This window comes from Gracilinanus agilis, chromosome 4, assembly GCF_016433145.1.
Source record: "Gracilinanus agilis isolate LMUSP501 chromosome 4, AgileGrace, whole genome shotgun sequence".
Lineage (NCBI taxonomy): Eukaryota > Metazoa > Chordata > Mammalia > Didelphimorphia > Didelphidae > Gracilinanus > Gracilinanus agilis.
Window position 1 is genome coordinate 424066503 of NC_058133.1, and position 21654 is coordinate 424088156.

A 21654-nucleotide genomic window follows, 5' to 3' on the forward strand; every position below is an offset into this window, starting at 1 on the left:
ATCTCTGAAAGGTCTCTTCACCCACATACCCTCTTCCCAACTTCTCACCTTGCTTTTGTACCCTCAAGTGGCTGGGAATGGGATCTGCCATAGTAGAAACAGGGGTGGTCTTGGGAAGAAAGAAGAAATGGGATAGATGGATATGGAAATGGGATGGATATGCATTTAAAGAAACTAAGGGATCAAAAAGAGATTAGAGGGGAAACTGGACTGGTGTCTGTAATATAAACAAATCATTCCTCAATCTTATTGATTATATGATTATTAGTTGGAACTTTTATGGACCCCGATAGGAGAAACAATAGAAAGTAACCCCAAAGTGTTCGGTGGCAGAAGCATGTTCAGTACTCTTCTCCCCAACCCTACCTCTTAGTTTCTCACTCCTAAAGACCTCCCAACTCCACATCCACCAGACCCTACAACCTGCTCCTTAATGCCAGAGACTTCACCTAAATTCCTAGCCCTGAGATTTTCTTGGAAAGCCACTGATTCTCAAGCTCCTTTCAATTTCTTCCTGTGATATGGCCTTTGTTCCATAGAGAGACTGGAACTTTGACTCCTTTTCCATAATTTATCAGCAAGTGAGAAATAAATATCAGATTCTATTCTTGAGGAGGGGGCCAGGGAAAAATACATTTTGAGCATCCAGAGTTATCATTTTCAATACATTTTCCCATTGGGACTGAGTTGTAAATGGTGATTAATTTCCATGTTCAACTATTTTATGGATTAAATAGGCTTCTTTGAGCTGGCCTGGGAAACTAACTACCTTGTGGAACATTTTTCCTTTGGGACAATGTTTTCTGAGCTCCAAATAACTGACTTCATCAGATCATAGAATGTTAGAGTTGGAAAGGATCCAGAGGCCATCTAGTTCAATGCCCTCGTTTGACAGATGAGTGAACTTGGGGCCCAGAGAATTTAAACAATTTGCCCAGAGCCACAGAGGGAGTAATTGCAGAGCCCAGATTCCAGATGAAGTCTTTTGAAACCAAGTCCAGTGTCCTTTTCACTGTATCACATGGTTTCTCTACGAATGAACTTTTTGAAAACAATTTGTTTTCTTAAGTTTGACTGTGACTTACTTGTTCCTGTGTAACGGGGGCCTGGCACCTACTGGTGTCTCCCCATGCTGAGAGGGGAGAGAGTTTGCTTCCGGGAGAATCATGGTGACATGTAAGGGAGGTTCCTTTGAGAGATGGTAGAGCATGTGTGGACATTATGTTACATGTTCTAGTTGGTGGATCCCGAATTGGAATGGTGGTCCTTTAATTGGCCATAGAGGCTTTCAGGAGGTCTGGCAGCTGAAGCTATTTCCTTTTTTGCCTCAGTCGCTCTTGGGATGTCTTAGTGACTCTGACAGTGCACTGAGGGGAAAGGCTCTTGGTCCTGTTGTGATAAAAATCTGTGGTGAAGAGAAACTGAGGCATAAAAGTCCAACCATTATCTTTTTATTAGCAAGGTTAGCAGTTATCCAGAATGGAGGTCAGTGGCCCCTCAGTGACAAAAGATCTATCTTACAAGCAGAGGAGCTTTTTAAACAGTAAAAGGGTCCAGTGATGCAAACTAAACTAAGATTGTGATGGATCTCTATTAGAAGGATGGGCTTCCGTTTTGCTGAGTGGCAAGAAGAGTCTCTAGAATTCATAGTAATGGGGAAAACATAGCGTTAGTCAACATCTTCTGGAAAGTCCCGTGACAGATTCCACGCTCCCTCCCCTTCCTAGAAAAACTCCATGCTGGGGAAAACACCTCCTGGTCAGGTTGAATCATCCTCCATCTACTCTTATCTCTTTCAAGAGGCAGGACCAGTTACAGTTGGGTACATAGTCAAGTCTCTTACAAGCTCTTCTACTAAAGCCTATACAAAACAAATCTCAACCCAAGCCATAGAAATTGGTTACAGTAATTACTAAAACTCTTAACCATTAATCAATAATCAGTACATAGTCCCTGGCCTTTTCCTTTGTTCTTTTCCAGTCTAAGGGAAGGAGGTAATGCCTCTCTTAAATAAGCATTAGGACAATAGATAATGATGCTACAAGGGCAGCTAATTGGAACTTGAAAAAATGAAACAGTAAATTAAATATAATAAAGCTGCTGGAAACAACATAATTATTTGAAGGAAAAAAATTGGTTTCTAAGAGAGTTTGGTGACAGAGAGAACCTTCCAAATTGTTAAAAAAAACCCAAAACCAAATTCTTGTAATAAGTGTTCATGATCAGGTATAGTCAGGCAAATTCCTTTCCAGAGAACATATCTCATTTTGCAAGCTGAGGCCATCATTTCTCTGATAGGTGGCAAATAGTTCATCATTAGTAGGTAAAAATGAACAGGAGGTAAATAGTTCATCAATAGTGCTTTGGGATCATGGATCCTTATTGGATCAATTAGAGATCTAATGGCTTTCAGAGTTTGTTTTTACAACGTTGTTGTCATCCTATAATTTATTCTCTTGGTTCTGCTGGCTTTATTCTGCCTTAGTTTATATGGGTCTTTCCACGTCTCTTTGAAATCACCTTTTCCCTCATTTGTTATGACACAATAGTATTCCATTACAATCATTGCTGTTTGGAGGGGAATTTGGGAGGGATGAGGAGGATGGCTTCCTTACTCAGCCATCTTGGCACCAGAAGTCTCATTCCATTCCATTCACATTCCACAGTTTGTTCAGTCATTCCCAAATGGATGGGTATGCCATAAGTTTTCAGTTTTTGCTACCACAAGAAAGTTATTATAAATATTTTTGTACATTCATAAAGTCTTTTCTTCTTTCTTTGATCTCTTTGGATGATAGGCCTGTCCATGGTATAACTGGGTCACTGTTTAGCTAACTTTTTCATATCATTCCAGATTGCTTTCTAGAATGGTACCAATATTCCGGAAAGTACCTTGTTCACCAATAGGTAGATAAATACTACAGGTTCACCAATAGTAGTTCAATGTGCTTGTTTTCTCACACGTCTTCTTCTTTATGGGGAATGACTCTTAGTCTTTCCTATTTATTTCTTACCTATTAATTCCCTCTTTTCTTGTTTGTAAGAAATCAGATATTTGTTGCAAAGTACTTCCTCTGCCCCCACCTCCTACCTAATGAATAGTTTACCTTCTTATCCTAGAGGCATTGATTTTGCTTAGATAAAACCTTTACATATCATGCAATTGAATTTACCTATTTTATCTTTTCTGATAGCCTCTAACCCTTATTTGTTTAAGAAATTTATCTCTATATCACCTCACACCTAACCAGATTGGCTAATATGGCAGAAAAGGAAAATGACAAATATTGGAGATAGAAAAATCGGGACATTAATATACTCTTTTTCGGGCACTAATTGGTTCTTGGTGGACTCATGAACTGATGAAACCATTCTGGAGAGTAATTTGGAACTATGCCCAAAGGGCTCTAAAAACTTAAAACCTTTGACCCTAGGTTTATATCCCAAAGAGATCATAGAGAAGGGAAAAGGACCTGCATGTAAAAAAATATTTATAGCAGCTTTCTTTGGGGCAACAAAAAATTAGAAACTGAAGGGATGTGTATTAGTTGGGGAATGGCTGAACAAGTTGTGGTATGTGGTTGTAATGAAATACTATCATACCATAAGAAATAACAAGTGGCATAATTTCATAAAAACTTAGAAAGACTTATGTGAAATGAGCAAAGTGAAGTGAGCAGAACCAATAGAATATATACAGTAAGGAAAATATTGTAAAATGACCAACTGTGAAGAACTAAACTATTAACAATGCAAGGAGCAAAGACAACCCCAAGGGACTCATAATGAAAAGTACTATTCATAGCCATAGGAGGAACTGTTAGAGCATGAATGCAGATCAAGCCAAGCCATATCTTGCCTTATTTCCTTCATGAGTTTTTTTTAATATGTGCAATATGTCTTCTTTCACAACATGAGGAATAGAGAAATTTATACTGTGTGACAACATTGGAATAATCTGTATCAGATTGTTTGCTGCCTGGGGAGCGGGGAGGAAAGAGAGGGGAAGGAGAATTTGGGTTGCAAAATTGAGTTGCAAAAGAATAGAGATCAATTGTTAAATAATTGTTTCTATATATAATTAAAAAATACTAAAATAAGTGAGTTGGTTGAAAAAAAAAGGGAAAAAAAATAAATGATGAACAGGATGCTTTGAGAAAAACCCAGGAAGACTTACATCAGCTGATGCAAAGTGAAATGAACAGAACCAGGAGAACATTGTACACAGTAACAGCAATATTGTATGATTATTTTTCCACAGTTAGAGCAATTTTTTCCCCAGGAAGAGCAATTAAAAGGCTATATTCTATTTAAGAAGGCCTGAACTATGTTGGTGGAAGAGTAGAAAGAACAGGATAGATACAAGAGACATTGTAGAAATAAAATTGATAACATTTGGCACTTAACTGAATGGGAAGATGGTTACAAGGTGATCACATTCTACTTAAGGATAAGAGAAGAGTGAAGAATGAAGAGTTAAGGACATAGATTAGAGATTTCTAGTTAAAGGACCGTATAGCCCATTAAATCCAACCTTATTTTATAGATGAAGAAGCTTAAGGCAGACAAGTTAAGGGAGTTACCCAGGGTTTCTTAAGTGTCTAAGGTGGGACTTGAACCCATCTCTTCCTAATTCTAAGTCCAGTGTCCTATCAGCTATATGACATTGCTTTCTATAAGAGAAGGAAAAGGAAATTGGAAGAGGGAAAGATTCTTTAAGGTTGGGAACCTGGATGACTTAAAGGCTGATATTCACAGAAATTGGAAGGCAAAAGGATATAGTGAATTTAAGAGAAAAGACAGCAATCTCTGTTTTTGGCAATGCTAAATTTGAGATGCTTATGGGAAATCCAAGTGGACATGTCTAGGTGGCAATTGGTGACATGGGACTTAAAGTAAGGAAAGAAATGAGGGCTAGGAGAGACAGAAAGAAAAAAGTTTCCAGGACAGATCTTTTTGAAAATAATTAAACTATTTCTCAGGGTTTAGTATGGAGAATAGGATTAGAAGAAAGTAAGTAGAATGTGTTAAGAACTTTAAAGACAGCTTCATCAGTATATATGTTTATGATATCTTCCTTAGAAAATGTAAAGGGAAGGGGGCAGCTGGGTAGCTCAGTGGATTGAGAGTCAGGCCTAGAGACGGGAGGTCCTAGGTTCAAATCCGGCCTCAATCACTTCCCGGCTGTGTGACCCTGGGCAAGTCACTTGACCCCATTATCTACCCTTACCACTCTTCTGCCTTGGAGCCAATACACAGTATTGACTCCACAACGGAAGGTAAGGGTTTAAAAAAAAAAAAAGAAAATGTAAAGGGAGGAGGCAACTAGATGGCTCAGTGAATTGAGAGCCATATCTAGAGATGAAAGGTCCTGGGTTCAAATCTGGAGAAGTCACTTAACCCCCATTGCCTAGCCCTTACTGCTCTTCTGTCTTGGAACCAATACACAGTATTGATTCTAAGACAGAAGGTAAGAGTTTAAAAAAATTGCGAAGAGAATTTAAAAATTTGTTTATTCAAACAGGCAGCAAATTTTTTTCTTAACCTGGTTGGGAATATATTTTTTAAGTTGTTGGTAGTATAAAATAGAGTAGGATTTTTTCAGGGAGGGACACTAAATTTGGAATGAATCTATGATCCTATGATCTCGCTCTTGGGTGTGACTTATCCTCAAAGACCTTTTGCAATGTTTCTTTCAGAGACTTCCTAGTTCTCTGTCTCCTGAGCCTACCAACTACCACGTAGACAATTGGGTTAACACTACTATTGATAAAAGATAACATAGTAAAATATGGAAATAAAAATCTCAAAGAGTCATAGTTTATAGCTTCAAAGTTAGACATTATCATTGAGAATCTCCAAGGCATGGCAAAGAGAAGGAACAGAATGACTGTGGTTATGATGATAATGTAAAGCCTGACTGGTTGGCGGTGCTTCAGGTTACAGAGGACCTTGATAAAGAGGGTCAAGCTGGAGATGACCATGAGAGGAGCAAACACAAGGAAGTTCAAGATAAGCAGAACTATTTGCATAATAATGCGAAACCTAAAAGAGGATTCTATTTCCCACACATACATAGAGCCTTCTAATAAGGTGGCAAAAACAGAGAGTACCCACAGCATGGTACAGACGACAGCAGATTGATGCTTGGGGCGTTGGCATTGGTACCAAATGGGGTAAAGGACTGAAAGACACCTCTCTACACTGACAGCTGTCAGAAGGTAGAGGCCAGTATTGTAGCCAAACAGAACCAGCACAACAAAAATGACCAGAAATAACTGCATCCTGAATGATACATTATTAGAACTGTAGTTAATCATTATTCCGATTAAGAGAGTGAATGCACAAAGAAGGAAAGTCAAGTCAGCAATGGAAAGGTGTAGGATGTAAACAGTGAAAGGATTCTTCTTGAAGTGAAAGATGAGAAACCAGATGATAAATCCATTGCCAGCTGTTCCCAGCAGGGTGATGAAAAGAGAAACAAAGGCTAAGATCATTTCTGTTGATTGTGAATTCAAAAAAGACCCATTCACATGGCTCTGGGCATCTGTTGTGGACTCCATGGATGGTCTGCTGGTTGAGGATAGCACCATTATCTAGAAACCATCAATTCTTCTAATCACACCTGTCAGCAGAGATAGAAAAGAGTATATAGAGTGATATCAATGGTATTTAATTATTAAATCATAGGTTCATTGGCTTTAGAGCTGGAAGGGACCTTAAAGATCAATCTGTCAATCATCAATCATTTTAAAGTGTCTATTACATGCCAGGCATTTGCTAGGAGTTCAATCATTGTTGAGGGGCAGTGTGGCACAGTAAATGGGGGTAATGGTAGATTCAGGGCTTTTTGAAAACGAATAAAATTATTTCCCAGTATCTGTCAGAGAAGACAGTATTAGAAGGTGGTGAATGGAATAGACTAAGAGCAATAAAGATAGTCCCATCAGGACATATATTTACAATACTTTTGTATGGCTGTAGTTTCTCCAGGAGGTACCGAGGGAATTTTAAACATTGTCTGCAAGATAGGCAGCAATATTTTCTTCCCTGACTGAGAATCCATTTTCTAGATTGCTAGTGTTGGATATAGAGCACAACTGGATTGTTTACTTATTGGTGCCTCTGAGGAGGGCACTGATTTTGGACTATCCAGGGTTTTATTTCACACGTGGTCACGGGTTATACTCAAAGATCATTTACAATGTGCCTTTCAAAGACTTTCTGATTCTCTGTCTCTTGAACCAATCAACCACCAAATAGAGAATTGGGTTAATGGCACCATTAATACAAGAGCATAAATTAAAATATTTATAAATAATACTGCCCCAAAACTCATATTGGAAGTTTTCATCTTGGAAGTCAAATAACCTCAGTAAGACTCTCCAAATCTTGACAGAAATAGGGACAAGAAAATGGACTACATTCCCCAAAGAGATTGCAAGTTTTTTGAGGTCAGGGTCTGTGCCTGACTTCATCCTTATGTTTTCCTCAGGTGGACATATTAAGAAACTTACCTTTGACTTAATAAGTATTGAATTGAATTTATATGTTCATTCTTCTGCAGTAGAGAAGAGAGACATTGGCTTAGTTGGGATGGAAAGGAAAGGAGACTGAACAATTCCAGGAATTTTATAGAAAAAAAGATGGCCATGTTAAAGAAGTGAAGGAAGTGAGAAAGGAAGAGGGTAAGGAGAAAAGATTTTTAAAGGGGGATTGGGAAGGAGAAGCCTCAGTGGCACCCCAGCTATGATCCTCCCTATTACTTTCCTCTGTATATTCCTGGCTCATCTGGCATCCTCATCTTTACTCCCAACTACAATCTCCAACTCCATCCCTCACATATCCCCAACTTTGTCTTCACTCCAGAAAAATCAACCTCCAGGCAGGGTTCGTCTCTGCCTTTTTCAACCCTTTCAGTTTTTCCCCTTGCTATATCACGGTCCCAGACAATAGGTTGGAGCTGGGTAAGTCTCCGTTCCAAGGATCCAGAAGCAAAGGGATGGAGAATAAATCGACTTCTTCTACTGGACCTGCAGTTGGGTCATGAGGGGGAGGAGGAAGATATGCTTCTAGCATCCAAAGTTAGAATTCTGAATTAATTTTTCTAATGAAAACTTGTTGTTAGGTTTCAAGATCATATAATGTATGTGTTTAGGACCTGGTCTAGGAAACTAATGATTATACTTTTCCTCGAGGGAGAAGCATTTTGTTACTGTTCAGTCTTTTTCAGTCATGTCTGACCCTTCATGACCTCATTTTGGGTTTTCTTAACAGGGATATTAGAATAGCTTGCCATTTCTTTCTCCAGCTCATTTTACAGATGAGGAAACTGAGGGAAACAGGATTAAGTGATTTGCCCACTTACTAGACAGCTAGTGAATGTCTGAGACCAGATTTGAACCGAGGAAGATGAAGTCTTCCTGACTCCAGACTCAGCACCCAATTCCTTATCTGCTGTACCAATGAGCTGCCCCTTTGCTTTTCTAGTTCCACACAATTATCTTTATAGGATCGGAGTGTTAAAGATGTCAGAGGTCATCCAGTGCAACTCCTTTGTTTGACAAATGAGGAAACTGAGGCTTAGAGACATTATTATTATGGTACAAGTAGGAAAGACAATTGGTCAATTCGAATCAAACTAAGGTTGTAAAAGGAGGATTTCTGCCTTCCAGCAAGACCTTTAGTAAAGGAAGAAATATTTTGATAAGTCTCATTTTTATAGGTTGCATTGAGCCCATTTTTTACTCTGTAAAGTCTCCTCTTACTTCGTATATGCTCATTATCACTTTCATTTGGGGCAAGACATGAACAGCCTTCTTGAAAAAATTTTGTTTCTCACAAAGGCTTCCTGTTTCAAAACTAGACAAGTAGAGCTTTATTACCATGAGGCCTTAGACAAGTGACTGTATCTTTCTTCTTTAAATATCTAAATTAGGGAATCAAATTACTATCATCTGAGGGCTTTTCTAGCCCTAATTCCTATGATCTCATAATTATATTAAAGTGGCAATATTTAAGAGAAAGGCAGAAAGAATTCTTTTTAAAAAGAGGGGAAAAGGGGGCAGCTGGGTGACTCAGTGGATTGAGAGCCAGACCTAGAGATGGCAGATCCTGGGCTCAAATTTGACCTCAGACACTTCCTGGCTGTGTGTCCCTGGGCAAGTCACTTAACCCCGACTGCCTAGCCCTTAAGAGCCTTAGAGCCAATATACAGTATTGATTCTAAGATAGAAGGTAAGAGTTTAAAAGAAAAAAGAGGGAGAAAAGCTTTGACACACAGAAGTGAACATAGAAGGATAATTAAAGATTTTTCAGGGTTTTTTTTCTTCTATGAATCTTACCAAGACTATAGTTTTTCTATAATTTCAAACACTATTTCTGTAGATTTAAACAATTATTAGTCAACTCACTGGGGATTCTAATTATAACACATTTTCTTGTGGTTTTTTAAACATTGATATTGGATTCAACATGTTTATATTTATTATATTTTCTTGAGGCACAACAACCTCTCGCCAAATGGATATTTTAAAAAGGCGAAGGCTTTATGGAAAACAAAATATTCTTTCTTTCTTATTTTTTTTAGACCCTTACTTTCAGTCTTAGAAACAACTCTGGCAGAAGGAAAAGGTCTAGGCAAATAGGGTTAAGTGATTTGCCCAGGCTCAAATAGTTGGGAATTGTCTGAGGCCACATTTGAACCCAGGTCCTCGTGACTCCAGGCACTCTATCCACTGTGCCACCTAGCTGTCTCTGGAAAGAAAATATCCTTCTTTTTTTTTTTTAAAGATACCTTCTAAAGTTTAATCTTATTATTTACATTTTCATCACTTTTTAACAAGACTATAAATCTTAACAAGACTATAAATCATGCCCAGCTTTGTAGGATTTGCCAATTTCTGATATAAAGGTCTCACTGAAAATGTAATAATTGACTTTTATAAACCACTTTGAGCTAGCTCCATTCCTTAGGCTAAAAAAAGTATTCAAAGTTCATTTGTTACTGATTTACTTTGATAAGAGATTTGCTTTCATTTTTTGGGTAAAGATATTTTATTTTGCCAATTATATGTAATAATAATTTTCTATTTAAGTTTTCTGAAATTATCTGTTCCAAATTGTCTCCCTCCATTCTTTCCCTCTCCCTTCCTGGGGATGTTAAGCAATTTGATCTGGGTTATACATGTATTAATCAAGCAAAACATATTTCTATATTGTTCATTTTTGTAAAAGAATAATCATATAAAACAAAACCCCCAAATAAAAACCCAAATAAACTAAAGTGAAAAATCGTTTGCTTTGATCTGCATCTGACTCCAACAGTTGTTTCTCTGGAGGTGGAGGGCATTCTTTGTCCTAAGACCTTCAGAATTGTCCCAGAGCATTGGATTGCTGACAGCAACTTAGTCTTTCACAGTTGATCATTCTACAATATTACTGTTACTGTGTACAATGTTCTCCTGGTTCTGCTTGAAATAAAATATTTTTAAGAAGGCTACTTATGGGACAGGTAGGTGGCTCAGTGGATAGAGACAGGAGGTCCTGGTTTCAAATCTGACCTCAGACACTTTCTAGCTGTGTGACCCTAGACAAGTCACTTGACTCCAACTACCTAGCCCTTACCACTCTTCTGCCTTGGAGCCTACAGTTAGTAACAATTTTAAGATAGAAGGTAAGTGGGGGAAGCTGGGTAGCTCAGTGGATTGAGAGCCAGGCCTAGAGACAAGAGGTCCTAGATTCAAATTTGGCCTCAGACACTTCCCAGCTGTGTGAACCTGGGCAAGTCACTTGACCCCTACTATCTACCCTTACCACTTTTCTGCCTTGGAGCCAATACACAATATTGACTCCCAGATGGAAGGTAAGGGTTTTTAAAAAAAAAAAAAGGTAAGAATTCATTTAAAGAAAATTTAAAAAGGAGGACGACTTATGACTTGCCCCAGATGAAATAGACTGAAGGTATGTATTGAGTAAGAGGATACTCACAGAACAATAAGAAACTGAAAAATAAAAAATGAAATGAATACATCAGCAAATTAAGGATCTCTAATTCTAACCATGAAATCTGAAAGCATCTGGGATACCTTTGACTTGGGGTTAAGCCCTTTTACTTCCCTGGGTCTCCATTTCCAAATTTGTAAAATTAAGGAGTTGAAGTAAATAGTATCTAAAGTCCCTTCCAGATTGATTTTCTATGATTCCATAGATATTGTCAAGTGATAAAATCTCAGGACAAGGCAAATAAAGGATTTTGAAAGAAAATTTGACAATAGAAGAGAGTACAAAAGCACAATTAATTGCAAAAACTAGTGCTTTGAAGGCAGAGATTTCGGTAGGCAGAGATGTGGAGTACAAAAGCACAGAGAACTTTGAATTGTTGTTGCTGGTTTTCCTGCTAGGTACCTTAACAGACCTCCGTTTATAGCTATCACCATCCAGTGTCAGTGGTCAATTTAATCAATCAACCAGCGTTCAATTAATTCCTGCTACATGCAAAGCTCTGTTAGTGTAGCAGGAATCTAATAGCGAAACACATTTTCTTATGCCCTTACAAGTTTTGCCACTGTAATCAATATGTTGATATTTGTCTGCCGTGATTTACTTGGAGTACAAATCCCAAATGGATATTTATGAAACACTAAGGCTTTACGGGAAATGGTGTTTCCTTAAGAATTTTGAGGATAGAAACTATCTTTTGCTTTTCGTTGTATGCCCGATACTTGGCACGATACCTGACTTCATAGATGTTTATTGACTGAAGAGGTGACGTGGGTACCCCAAACTGAATGAACTGATAGTGTGTAGTAGGAGGATCCTTCAAAGGGCAACAATATCAGTTATATCAGAGGAAAATGAAAAAAAAAATGAGAAATTAAATTAAAATAATATGTCAACCCATCAAGGACCTGTGAAATCATCAGTAGAAGCAGACCTGAAGCAGACTTTAATTCTTTTCTAACTTAGTAGCTAAACATTAGAGAGTTGGCGGAGTCTCAGAATCTTGAAAAAAAAAAGAACTTATAGGCAGGAAAAGGGAAATAATTGACACCCTATCCATATCCTAGGAAGTTGAAACACATGAACAAGCTCAAGATGCCAATTGACAGTGCACTAGGGGCAACCAGGTGGCTCAGTAGAGCCTGATCTGGAGGCGGGAGGTCATGGATTCAAATCCAGCCTCAGACACTTCCTAGCTGTGTGATCCTGGGCAAGTCACCTTACTTCAACTGCCTTGCCTTTACTGCTCTTCTGCCTTGGAATGATATTTAATTTCAATTTGAAGACAGAAGGTAAGAGTTTAAAAAAAAAAAAAGACAGCACACTAAAGAAGCTAAATTCACTAAAGAGTATTTCCATAGGGGAAAAGTGAAAGCCTTAGTATGAGAACTAAGAGACCAGGCTCATATGCTAGTTCTTTCTTTCCTTGACATTGGCTGGGTAAAACACTTTAAGCACATACCTACCCTCACTAATTCCCTTCTCCTACCCTCTCTTCATTCCTCTGAGTAAATTTAGAGGGAGATCTCAGGTCCCTTCTAGCTCTGATACAGCGATGAATTGAATGTGAACTTACTGTTAAGAATCCTGTCCAGTCTTGAGTTATCCTCGGACCAATGGCTTTCCTCTCTGCAGACAGCTTCTTTGGGGAGAAGTCAGTGTAACTGAGCAATTGCCAATTTTAGAAGGATGGTTTTTATGGGGCTCCAGGTGCTCATCTACTCCTCAGACAATGTCACCCCAAAGTGCACCTGATAGAACTAACGGGATCTTTTTGTTGTATGTGGAATGAAGATCTTAAAACGGAACAACTAAGAAAGATTATTGAGGTCTTTCTGGGCTAATAGCAATCTGGCAACAATCCTTGAGTCTATGTCCAGTGAGATTTAAAATCTCCTTTGCAGCTGAAATTCTAGTGGTCTATGCTTTTCCGGACATCAGAGGACTTTGGACTGGACACAGCTGCTCATGGGGTAGAAGGTGGCATCACTTTATTTCCCCCGCTTCCTTCTGTCCCACCCCCATCCCCACCCACAGTGGTATATCACAGCTTTGAAAAAAAGTCAGTATAAGCAAGCAAGACAAAGAGTGGCTTTTACTCTGAATTACTCTGAAGAAGAAGAATTACTCTGAAATGCTAGGATGGCTCAATTTGAGTGAAACCAACCAACCAAATGCCAGTTCTCTAGCAGTGACAACCTAAGATATTTTATCCCCCAATAATAAAGAATAATAGCTGTAGCTTTCTCTCTATATAATTTCAATAGCACCTTAAAGTTTGCTAACTGCTTTGCACATGTTGACTTATTTGAGCCTCCCAGCTACTCTGGGAGGCAGGGGCTATCGTCTCAAGTTCACAAAGTCAGAGATACTGAGCTGCAAAGGACCAGAGAGATCACCTAATCCAGCTCCTTCCTTTTGCAGGTAAAGAGCCTGAGGCACAGGTAGGCTCAGAGAAGGTTAGATAGCTAGTTGGTGGCAGAATTACTGAATTAAACCCAAGTCTTCTGACTTCTGTAATAATTGCTCACATTTGTATGATGCTTCAAGGCCAGAAAAGTGTATTTATAGACATTCTCTCAGCTTTACAGATGAAGAGACTGAGGCCCAGAGAAATACGACTCCCCATGATGATACACCAAAAGGGATCAGAAATGGGATTTGAACCCAGGCATTCCTGATGGTAAGTCTATTGTACTTTTCAGAATACCGTGCTATCTCTTTAATTCCAGCTCCAATTCATTGGTACAGTTGAGACGCCAGGGCATTTTAGTTACTGTGTGCTCTTCCTTCTCCCTCTCCTCCTGTCCTTTATTCTGTCCCAAGACAGAGAGTCCTTCTCACCTGGCTCAGACCCAATTTTCTTCAGTCCCATGCTAGGTCTCTTCAAAGGGAAAGAATCCATGAAGGAGTTGAGGGACTGAGAAACTATCTACTAGCCGTGTGACCATGGCTAAGACATTTAACCCCTTGACCTGTCTTCTTAACTGTCTAATGAAGAGGTCTGAGAAGCAGCCTATAGTGGACAGAAAGCTGATCCCGGGGTCAGAAAAGCCTGGGCTCAAGGCCTGAACCTCCAACATGTCAGTTGTGTGCTTTTCTCCAGAAAGTGATTAACTTCTCAGTGTCTCAGGTAATAAATAGTACAAGGCTTTAATTTGCAGAGAAAAAGAGCCCCTCTATATGACGAATAATTTAGAATTGGTGTTCCTTATATCGGTGAAATCATAAGACATGCCCCTCTTCCATCTCCCTGAAAAGAATTAGTCTGATAGTGGTAGATGGGCAAATAGGAAGGTAAATAGAGAGACAGACTTATAGCTAGAGAGACAGATAAATAGGTAAGTAGATAGGCTGGTAAATAGATAAATGGATAGACAGATAGTTTGGGAGATAGGTAATCAGACAGGAAGATAGCTAAAAAAGGTAGGTAGGTAGATAGACAGACAGACAAATAAATAGGTAGGCACACAGACAGGTAGCTAGTCAGCCAGCCAGACAAATAAATAGCTAAGTAGTCAAATAGATTGATAGCTAGCTAGGTAGGTAGATAGACAGATAGATAATCAGACAGGAAGAAAGCTAAAAAGGTAGATAGGTAGACAGACGGATTGGTAGATAGATAGACAGACAAATAAATAGCTAAGAAGACAAATAGACTGGTAGATAGCTAGATAGGTAGGTGGACAGACAGGCAGAGAGACAGGAAGAAAGTTGAAAAGGTAGATAGGTAGATAGACAGACAAATAAATAGGTAGATAGAGAGATAGATTGGTAGGTAGACAGCTAGCTAGCTAGACAGACAGACAAATAAATTGCTAAGTAGACAAATAGAATTGTAGATAGCTAGATAGGTATGTAGACAGATAGGTAATCAGACAGGAAGAAAGCTAAAAAGGTAGCTAGGTAGACAGGCAGCTTGGTAGATAGACAAATAAGTAGGTCAGTGGACAGGTTGTAGATAGGTAGGTAGATAGATGAGTGGATGGATGGATGGACAAACAGATAGATAAGTTGACAGGTAGATAAGAAGATAGATAGAAAGATAGATAGATAAATAAGATTGATAGGTAAAGGAGTATATAGATCATTTATTTATTCATTCATTCATTCATTCATTCATTCATTTATTTATTTTTACAGCTGGAAGGGAATTCAGAAGCTATTTAGTTCAATTTCCCTCATTTTATTTTAATTTATTTTAATTTTTAAAATTTAATTAATTTATTTAGAATATTTTTCCATGGTTACATGACTCATGTTCTCTCCTTCCCCTCTTACCTCCCCCCTCCCAGAGCTGACAAACAATTCCACTGGGTTATATGTGTATCATTGTTCAAAGCCTATTTCCATATTATTCCTATTTGCAATAGAGTGATCTTTTAAAGCCCAAACCCCAATCATATCCCCATTCGAACCATGTGATCGATCATACGTTTTTCTTCTGTGTTTCTACTCCCATAGTGGATAGATAATTTATTAAGATATTATTATATACAGATACTTCTAAGTGCTGGGGAAAAAATACCAACAAGGAAGGCAGTTCCTATCCTCAGAGAGTTTATATAATAATGGAAGAAGACAGAACGGAAAATAGAACTGGATAATATAAGAGGTTTGTGATAGTAAGTAGTAACAGAATGTGGAGATGTCCAGGAAATAGCTTGGCACTCTGGTTCTGAGCAACAAAAGGGAAAAGCTTCTTAGTCTTCAAATTCGTGCTTTTAACACGTCTCTGAAAACTGCATTTCTTCACACTTTCATTTTTTAATATTTTAATAAGCTCCTTCTCTGTCTCCTTCAGACACCAAACTGTTGATGTGAAAGAGGCATCACCTTATATTCTTTTTTTTTTTTTTACTCTTACCTTCCGCCTTATAAACAATACTGTATATTGGTTCCAAGGCAGAAGAGCTGTAAGGGCTAGGCAATGAGGGTTAAATAACTTACCTGTCACACAGCCAGAGTTGAACCCAGGACCTCCTGTCTCCAGGTCTGTTTCTCTATCCACTAAACCACTCAGTTGCCTCTACCTTATATTCTTTACAAACTGATTTAAGTCTTTTTATTTATGCAAAAGTACAATATCTACTCCTTTTTGCAACCAAACTGCTCACGTATTAAAGGCAGCAGTATTTTATATCAATATATATACATATATGTGTGTGTATATATATATATATCTTTATGTACATAAACATAAATATCAAATACTAAAACAATGCAGGGCAAGACCAGGACACTATCCACTATAAAGCAGTCCTTTCACTGGGCCCAGGCATATAGTCCAGATCAGAATCAGTTCCAGGAGAGCCTGACCATTCGGAAGAGGGTCAGACTCCTTTTCTAATGACCTTCGACTCTTTAAAAAATATTCTTAAAATTCTGAACTTAAACACTAAGCAAAAAAGAACATTTCCATACATATAGCAGAAAATAAATGAGGATCTTTTGGGAAACTCTCCATTTCACACTGCTGCTTTTTTTTAAAGTATATGATAAATTCTGTGTCACTCTCAAAACTATCCTGTTTGTGTTTCCTTCCACATTTCCTTATGTTCTCTTCTGTGCATATTAAAAAATGTCATGTGCTCTCTTTCTTTTGTCCCCATTAATTTCCAAAAAATCCTTACTTCTGTTTTAATTTAATTAATCGCTTTGGTAGAGGGGATTTCCTGACCCAAAATTCTTTACACCAATGAAATCAAGAGGCAGAATCTATCCATTTCTACTCTATAGGATAAACATGAAGGGAATAAGTACAAACAAAAATGCAAAGTAGTAGTATGCAAGATATTTTGGGAGAGAAGGCACTAGCAGCCAGGGAGTAGGGAGGGGAATCAGGAAAGACTTCTTATAGAAGAAGACGGTGCTTACGCTGGGCCTTGAAAGAAGAAAGGGATTCTATGAGGCAAAGGTGAAAAGGAATGTATTCCAGAAATGGGGGCTGGCTGCTGCAAAGTCACAGAGATATCTGGGTAAAGGTTCCAGTGTGAGGAACAAAGTGAAGGCAAATTTAGCTGGATCACAGAATGCTGGAAGAGAGTAATATGTAATAAGTTTGGAAAAATAAGCTTCAGTCAGGTGGTTAAGAGCTTTCAAAGCTAGACTGTGGAGTTTGTATTTCTATGATCCTAGAGGTGATAGAGCCATCGGAATTTATTGAATAGGAGAGTGACCAGTCATGTCTGTGTTCAAGGAAAATCACTTTTGTAAGTGTTTCGAAGAAACCACTTTATGAGCTTGGTAGGCAGTAATCTATTTTATACTAACTGAGAATTTATTTTCAGAGTGTGGCTTGTTTCTTTAATGATGCCCCCATTGGATGACACTGAATTTAGAGTGCCTACACTTCTCTCTCTCACAGGAGCATGGCTTATCCTCAAAGACCCTTTGCAATGAGTCTTTCAAAGCCTTCTTGGTTCTTTGCCCCCTGAACCGGCCAATCACCAAATAGACAATTGGATCGATGGTACTATTGATACAAGATGATAAATTCAAATATAGAAATATCGACAGAAATTCATTGCTTTCATCCTGGAAGTCCAAGAACATCAGCAAGACTCTCCAAGGCATGGCAAAGAGAAGGAACAGGATGAGTGTGGTTATGATGATGATGTAAAGTTTGGCTGGTTGGCCAATCTTCATATTACAGAAGACCTTGATGAAGAGGGTCAAGCTGGAGATGACCAAGAGAGGAGCAAACACAAGAAAGTTCAAGATAAGCAAAAATATTTCCACAACACCACATGGTCTAAAGGGGAATTTGGAATGTGTACCCTGAAAACAGAAAAAAAAAACCTAACCAGGTCACAAAATAGAGAGTGCCCCCAAAATTGTGCAAACACAGTGGACTGGTTCTTTGGGCATTGGCATTGGTACCAGATGGGGTAAAGGACTGAAAGACACCTCTTTACACCGATGGCTGTCAGGAGGTAGAAGTGTTGTGGCCAAATAAAATCAGCACACAGAAGATAAGAGTCAAATAATTGTAATTTGGTTAAGTTCTTCTTGGAATAAACCATAGGAACTATTGTATTGATAGAAGTACAAAGCAGGAAAATTAAGTCAGCAATTGAGAGATGTAGGATGTAGGTAGTAAAGGAGTTCTTGAGGTGGAAGATGAGATGCCAGATGATAAGTCCAATTGTTCCCAATATGGAGATAAGCAGGGAAACATAGGTTAAGACATCTTCTGTTGATGACGATTTCAAGAAGGACCCATTCACCTGGATCTGGGCATCTGGCATGGACTCTAGAGAACTTATGGTGGTTGGAGGCTGCTCCATTATCTAGAAATCAATCTTTTCCTTAAACCTGTCAGCAGAGGTGGAAAATAATGTCTACAGATGCTATTTAATTTTGGGAGGGAAATAGATTCATAGAATTTAGAGCCTGAAGGAAACTTAGAGACTATTTATGAGAGACATGGTGTAATAATTAGTGTTAGACCTCCAGTTAGTAGGGGCTTGATTTAAATTCTACCTGACATTTTCTGCTAAATAATCCTGAGCAACTTGTTAACCTCTTCTAGCCTCAGTTTTCTCATTTATAAAATGGAAAAAATAATGCCACGTAGCCCTTATTTTCACAATGTAGTTTTGAGGATGAAATGGGATAATGCATATAAAGTGCTATCACATAACCAAAACCTTTCCCTTTTTCCAACTAAGAAGACTGAGGCCCAGAGAAATTAACTTACTTTTCTGAAGATACACTAATGGCAGAGGTAAGTCTTAGCCGGAGCTTTTGTTAACTAAGGTCAGGTTTCTTTCCGCTACGTTACAACATCTTAACTGATCTTTCAGTCTGTTTCGGCAAGACAGCTATACTCCAATAGCAAGCCATGCTCCTGACATTTCTTCTTTCTATCCCTACTACCAGAGATGCCTCAGAGAAAATTGGACAGAAGAAACATCTCAACATTGTGCCCTTGAAACTCTTTACCATTTCAGAGTATACCATTATTGGTTACAAAATTGGTGGGGATCTTTTCCTTCTAGGAGAATCTTATTCTCCTTCCCAATTTTATTGTATTATTATTATTTTTTTACCTAAAACCCTTTCCTTCTGTCTTAGAATAAATACTGTGTATTGGTTCCAAGGCAGAAAAGTGGTAAAGGCTAGGCAATGGGGGTTAAGTGACTTGTCCAGGGTCACATAGCTAGGAAATGTCGGAGACCAGACTTGAACCCAGGACCTCCCATCTTTAGGCTTGGCTCTCAATCCACCGAGCCACCCAGCTGCCCCCCTCCTTCCCAATTTTAATTCGACTTCATATCTAGCTGTGATGACAAACACTATTGTGATGCCACTGAATCATCACATGAGGATATAATGGCATCCATTACTATTACTAAAGCTTCTTTGAAGGGAGCTAGGCTAGAAGAGAGTCTGTTCTGGCTCAACTATTGGGTTGCCATTAGCATGTCATCTACCTTTCTAGGTTTCAGTCTCTATAAATAGAAAATGAAGGGGTTAGACTAGAGAATCCCCCTGTTCCCCTCCAACTCTGACATTCTGTGATTGCACAACTCTAGGTTGGGCAGTTTTCACATGACAAAAAATTTTTTTCCCAACATTGAATGGAGACTTTGGAGCAAGGCAGAACCCTGATTATCTTGGGATACTTTGAGGCATTCTTTCGCTAGCAGACGAACACTTAAACCTCAACGAGACATGCCTTTCTCCAACAACTTCCATTTTTATGTGCCAATAACTATTTCTGTGTCTCTCTTAGGACAAAATTCCTGTATGTAGCTCTAGGGAAAAGGGGCTTTAGGTCAGGCTTGTGGAAAGCTTTATTCCAAAGTAGAAACTTGAAGTGGGGGAGGAGAGGAAAAGGAAGGAGTTAGATCAGAATTGGATTTCCTAGGCTGATGTTTTCAGGATGTCCTTCCTCCTTGGGGTCCTCCCACCTGGGAGGAGATGAGCTGAGAGGACTGGAGACTGTTAGAAAGAATGGGGGAGTTTGGAACTAAGCTGGCCTTCTTCCTTCCTAGGCTTCTCTCAGTCCTTTATCCCCCTCCCCTCTTGAGATAGCTGTGTCTTTCCTGATTCTCAGCATCAGGAAGAAGCACTTGGCATAGTCCATGGTATGTTCCCCAGGGAGTATTTTTGCATTAAAAAGACCCAAATCATCTTGGAGTCTTCCGGCATTCTTCCTTCACCTCCGCCCATCCAATCAGTTGCCAAATCTTGTTGATTCTTTCTCCAGACTATCTCTCGCATCAGTTTCTTTATTTCCACCCTCATCACCTTTCTCCTGACCTATTAAAATAGTCTTACTATTGACCTCTTTCACTTATCCTTTCCATAGTTGCCATAGCCTTCTTCCTAATATGCTTCCATAGTATTTAGGATGGAAGAGGACCTCAGAGATCATCCATTGAGCCCCTTATTTTACCAGTGAGGAAACGAAGGCCCAGAAAAATTGAGTGAGCTGTCCAAGGACACACAGTAACTGGGTGAATCAAGATTTGAACACAGATTTTCCAACTCTAAATCCAATGTGTCTTCCACTGTGCCATGTTGCTTTTTGTATGAGTCTTGCTCAAAAACCCTTAGTGGCTCCTGTTATTTCATAGGATAATTCATTGATCAGTAGATTAAGATAGTGATGGGCAAACTTTTTAAAGAGGGGGCCAAAGAAAAGGAAATGTTCATCCGTCAGTCTGTTTCTAAGGCAACTCTTTCGAAGTTTCATTGTATTGTATCCTACTCATTGTATTCACCAGATTAGGAATAATGTAGCATAGCTGAATAGAATATTTCACGGGGCTCCATCAGACCTCTGGGCTATAGTTTGCCCATCACTGTTTTAGAATATAGTTTGAGATCTGGTAAAGCTAGGCTTCCATCCTTCACTTTTTTTTCATTAATTCTCTTGATATTCTTGATCTTTTGTTCTTCCAGATGAACTTTGTAATACTTTTTTCTAATTCTACAAAAAAGTGTTTTGATATTTTGATAGGCATAGCACTGAATAAGTAATTAATTTAGTAGTATTGTCATTTTTATTATGTTAGCTCATCCTACCCACAAGCAATTCATGTATTTCCAATTGTTTAGATCTAGTTTTATTTGTATGAAGAGTGTTTTGTAATTGTGTTCATAAAATTCCTTGAGACAATATATATATGTATTTTTTTATTTTAAACCCTTAACTTCTATGTATTGACTTATAGGTGGAAGAGTGGTAAGGGTAGGCAATGGGGGTCAAGTGACTTGCCCAGGGTCACACAGCTGAGAAGTGTCTGAGGCTGGATTTGAACCTAGGACCTCCCGTCTCTAGGCCTGGCTCTCAATCCACTGAGCTACTCAGCTGCCCCAAGACAATATTTTTAAAAAAGCATTTACCACAAGTCCTGATAGTTGGAGTTATATAAATGCTTATTCCCTACAAGCATCTGAATTATGGAATTGGAAGAGACTTCTGTGGCCATGTAGTCCAAACTAGACACTAAATTAGGAATCCCTACTATATTATACATAATAGTCATTTACCTTTGCTTGAAGACTGCTAAGGAAAGGAAACTTACCATATCTCGAGGTGATCTGTTCCACTTTTGGACAGCTCTGTTCATTTTTTTCTGACATCAAGCTGTGAAAATTAATTATTGACGGCAGCTAGATGCCTCAGTGGATAAAGAG

The 21654-nt window shown here is 38.6% G+C and overlaps 1 protein-coding gene and 1 pseudogene across 1 annotated transcript; both read right to left on the reverse strand.

Moving 5' to 3' along the window:
* Positions 1 to 5639: 5639 nt before the first annotated feature.
* On the reverse strand, positions 5640 to 12615 carry LOC123246658 (mas-related G-protein coupled receptor member H-like). The gene is made up of 2 exons (XM_044675474.1): positions 12578 to 12615; positions 5640 to 6625 (listed from the first exon to the last, which is right to left on the reverse strand). Exon 2 carries the CDS (start codon positions 6591 to 6593, stop codon positions 5640 to 5642), a length of 954 nt encoding a protein of 317 aa, XP_044531409.1. The 5' UTR covers positions 6594 to 6625; positions 12578 to 12615.
* A 4692-nt stretch (positions 12616 to 17307) lies between these two features.
* On the reverse strand, positions 17308 to 18290 carry LOC123246659 (annotated as a pseudogene).
* Between the last annotated feature and the right edge of the window lie 3364 nt (positions 18291 to 21654).

What these genes read in the sequence shown, in the direction of transcription:
- LOC123246658 (XM_044675474.1), bottom strand. Translation starts at nt 6,593, where the DNA reads ATGGTGCTATCCTCAACCAGCAGACCATCCATGGAGTCCACAACAGAT.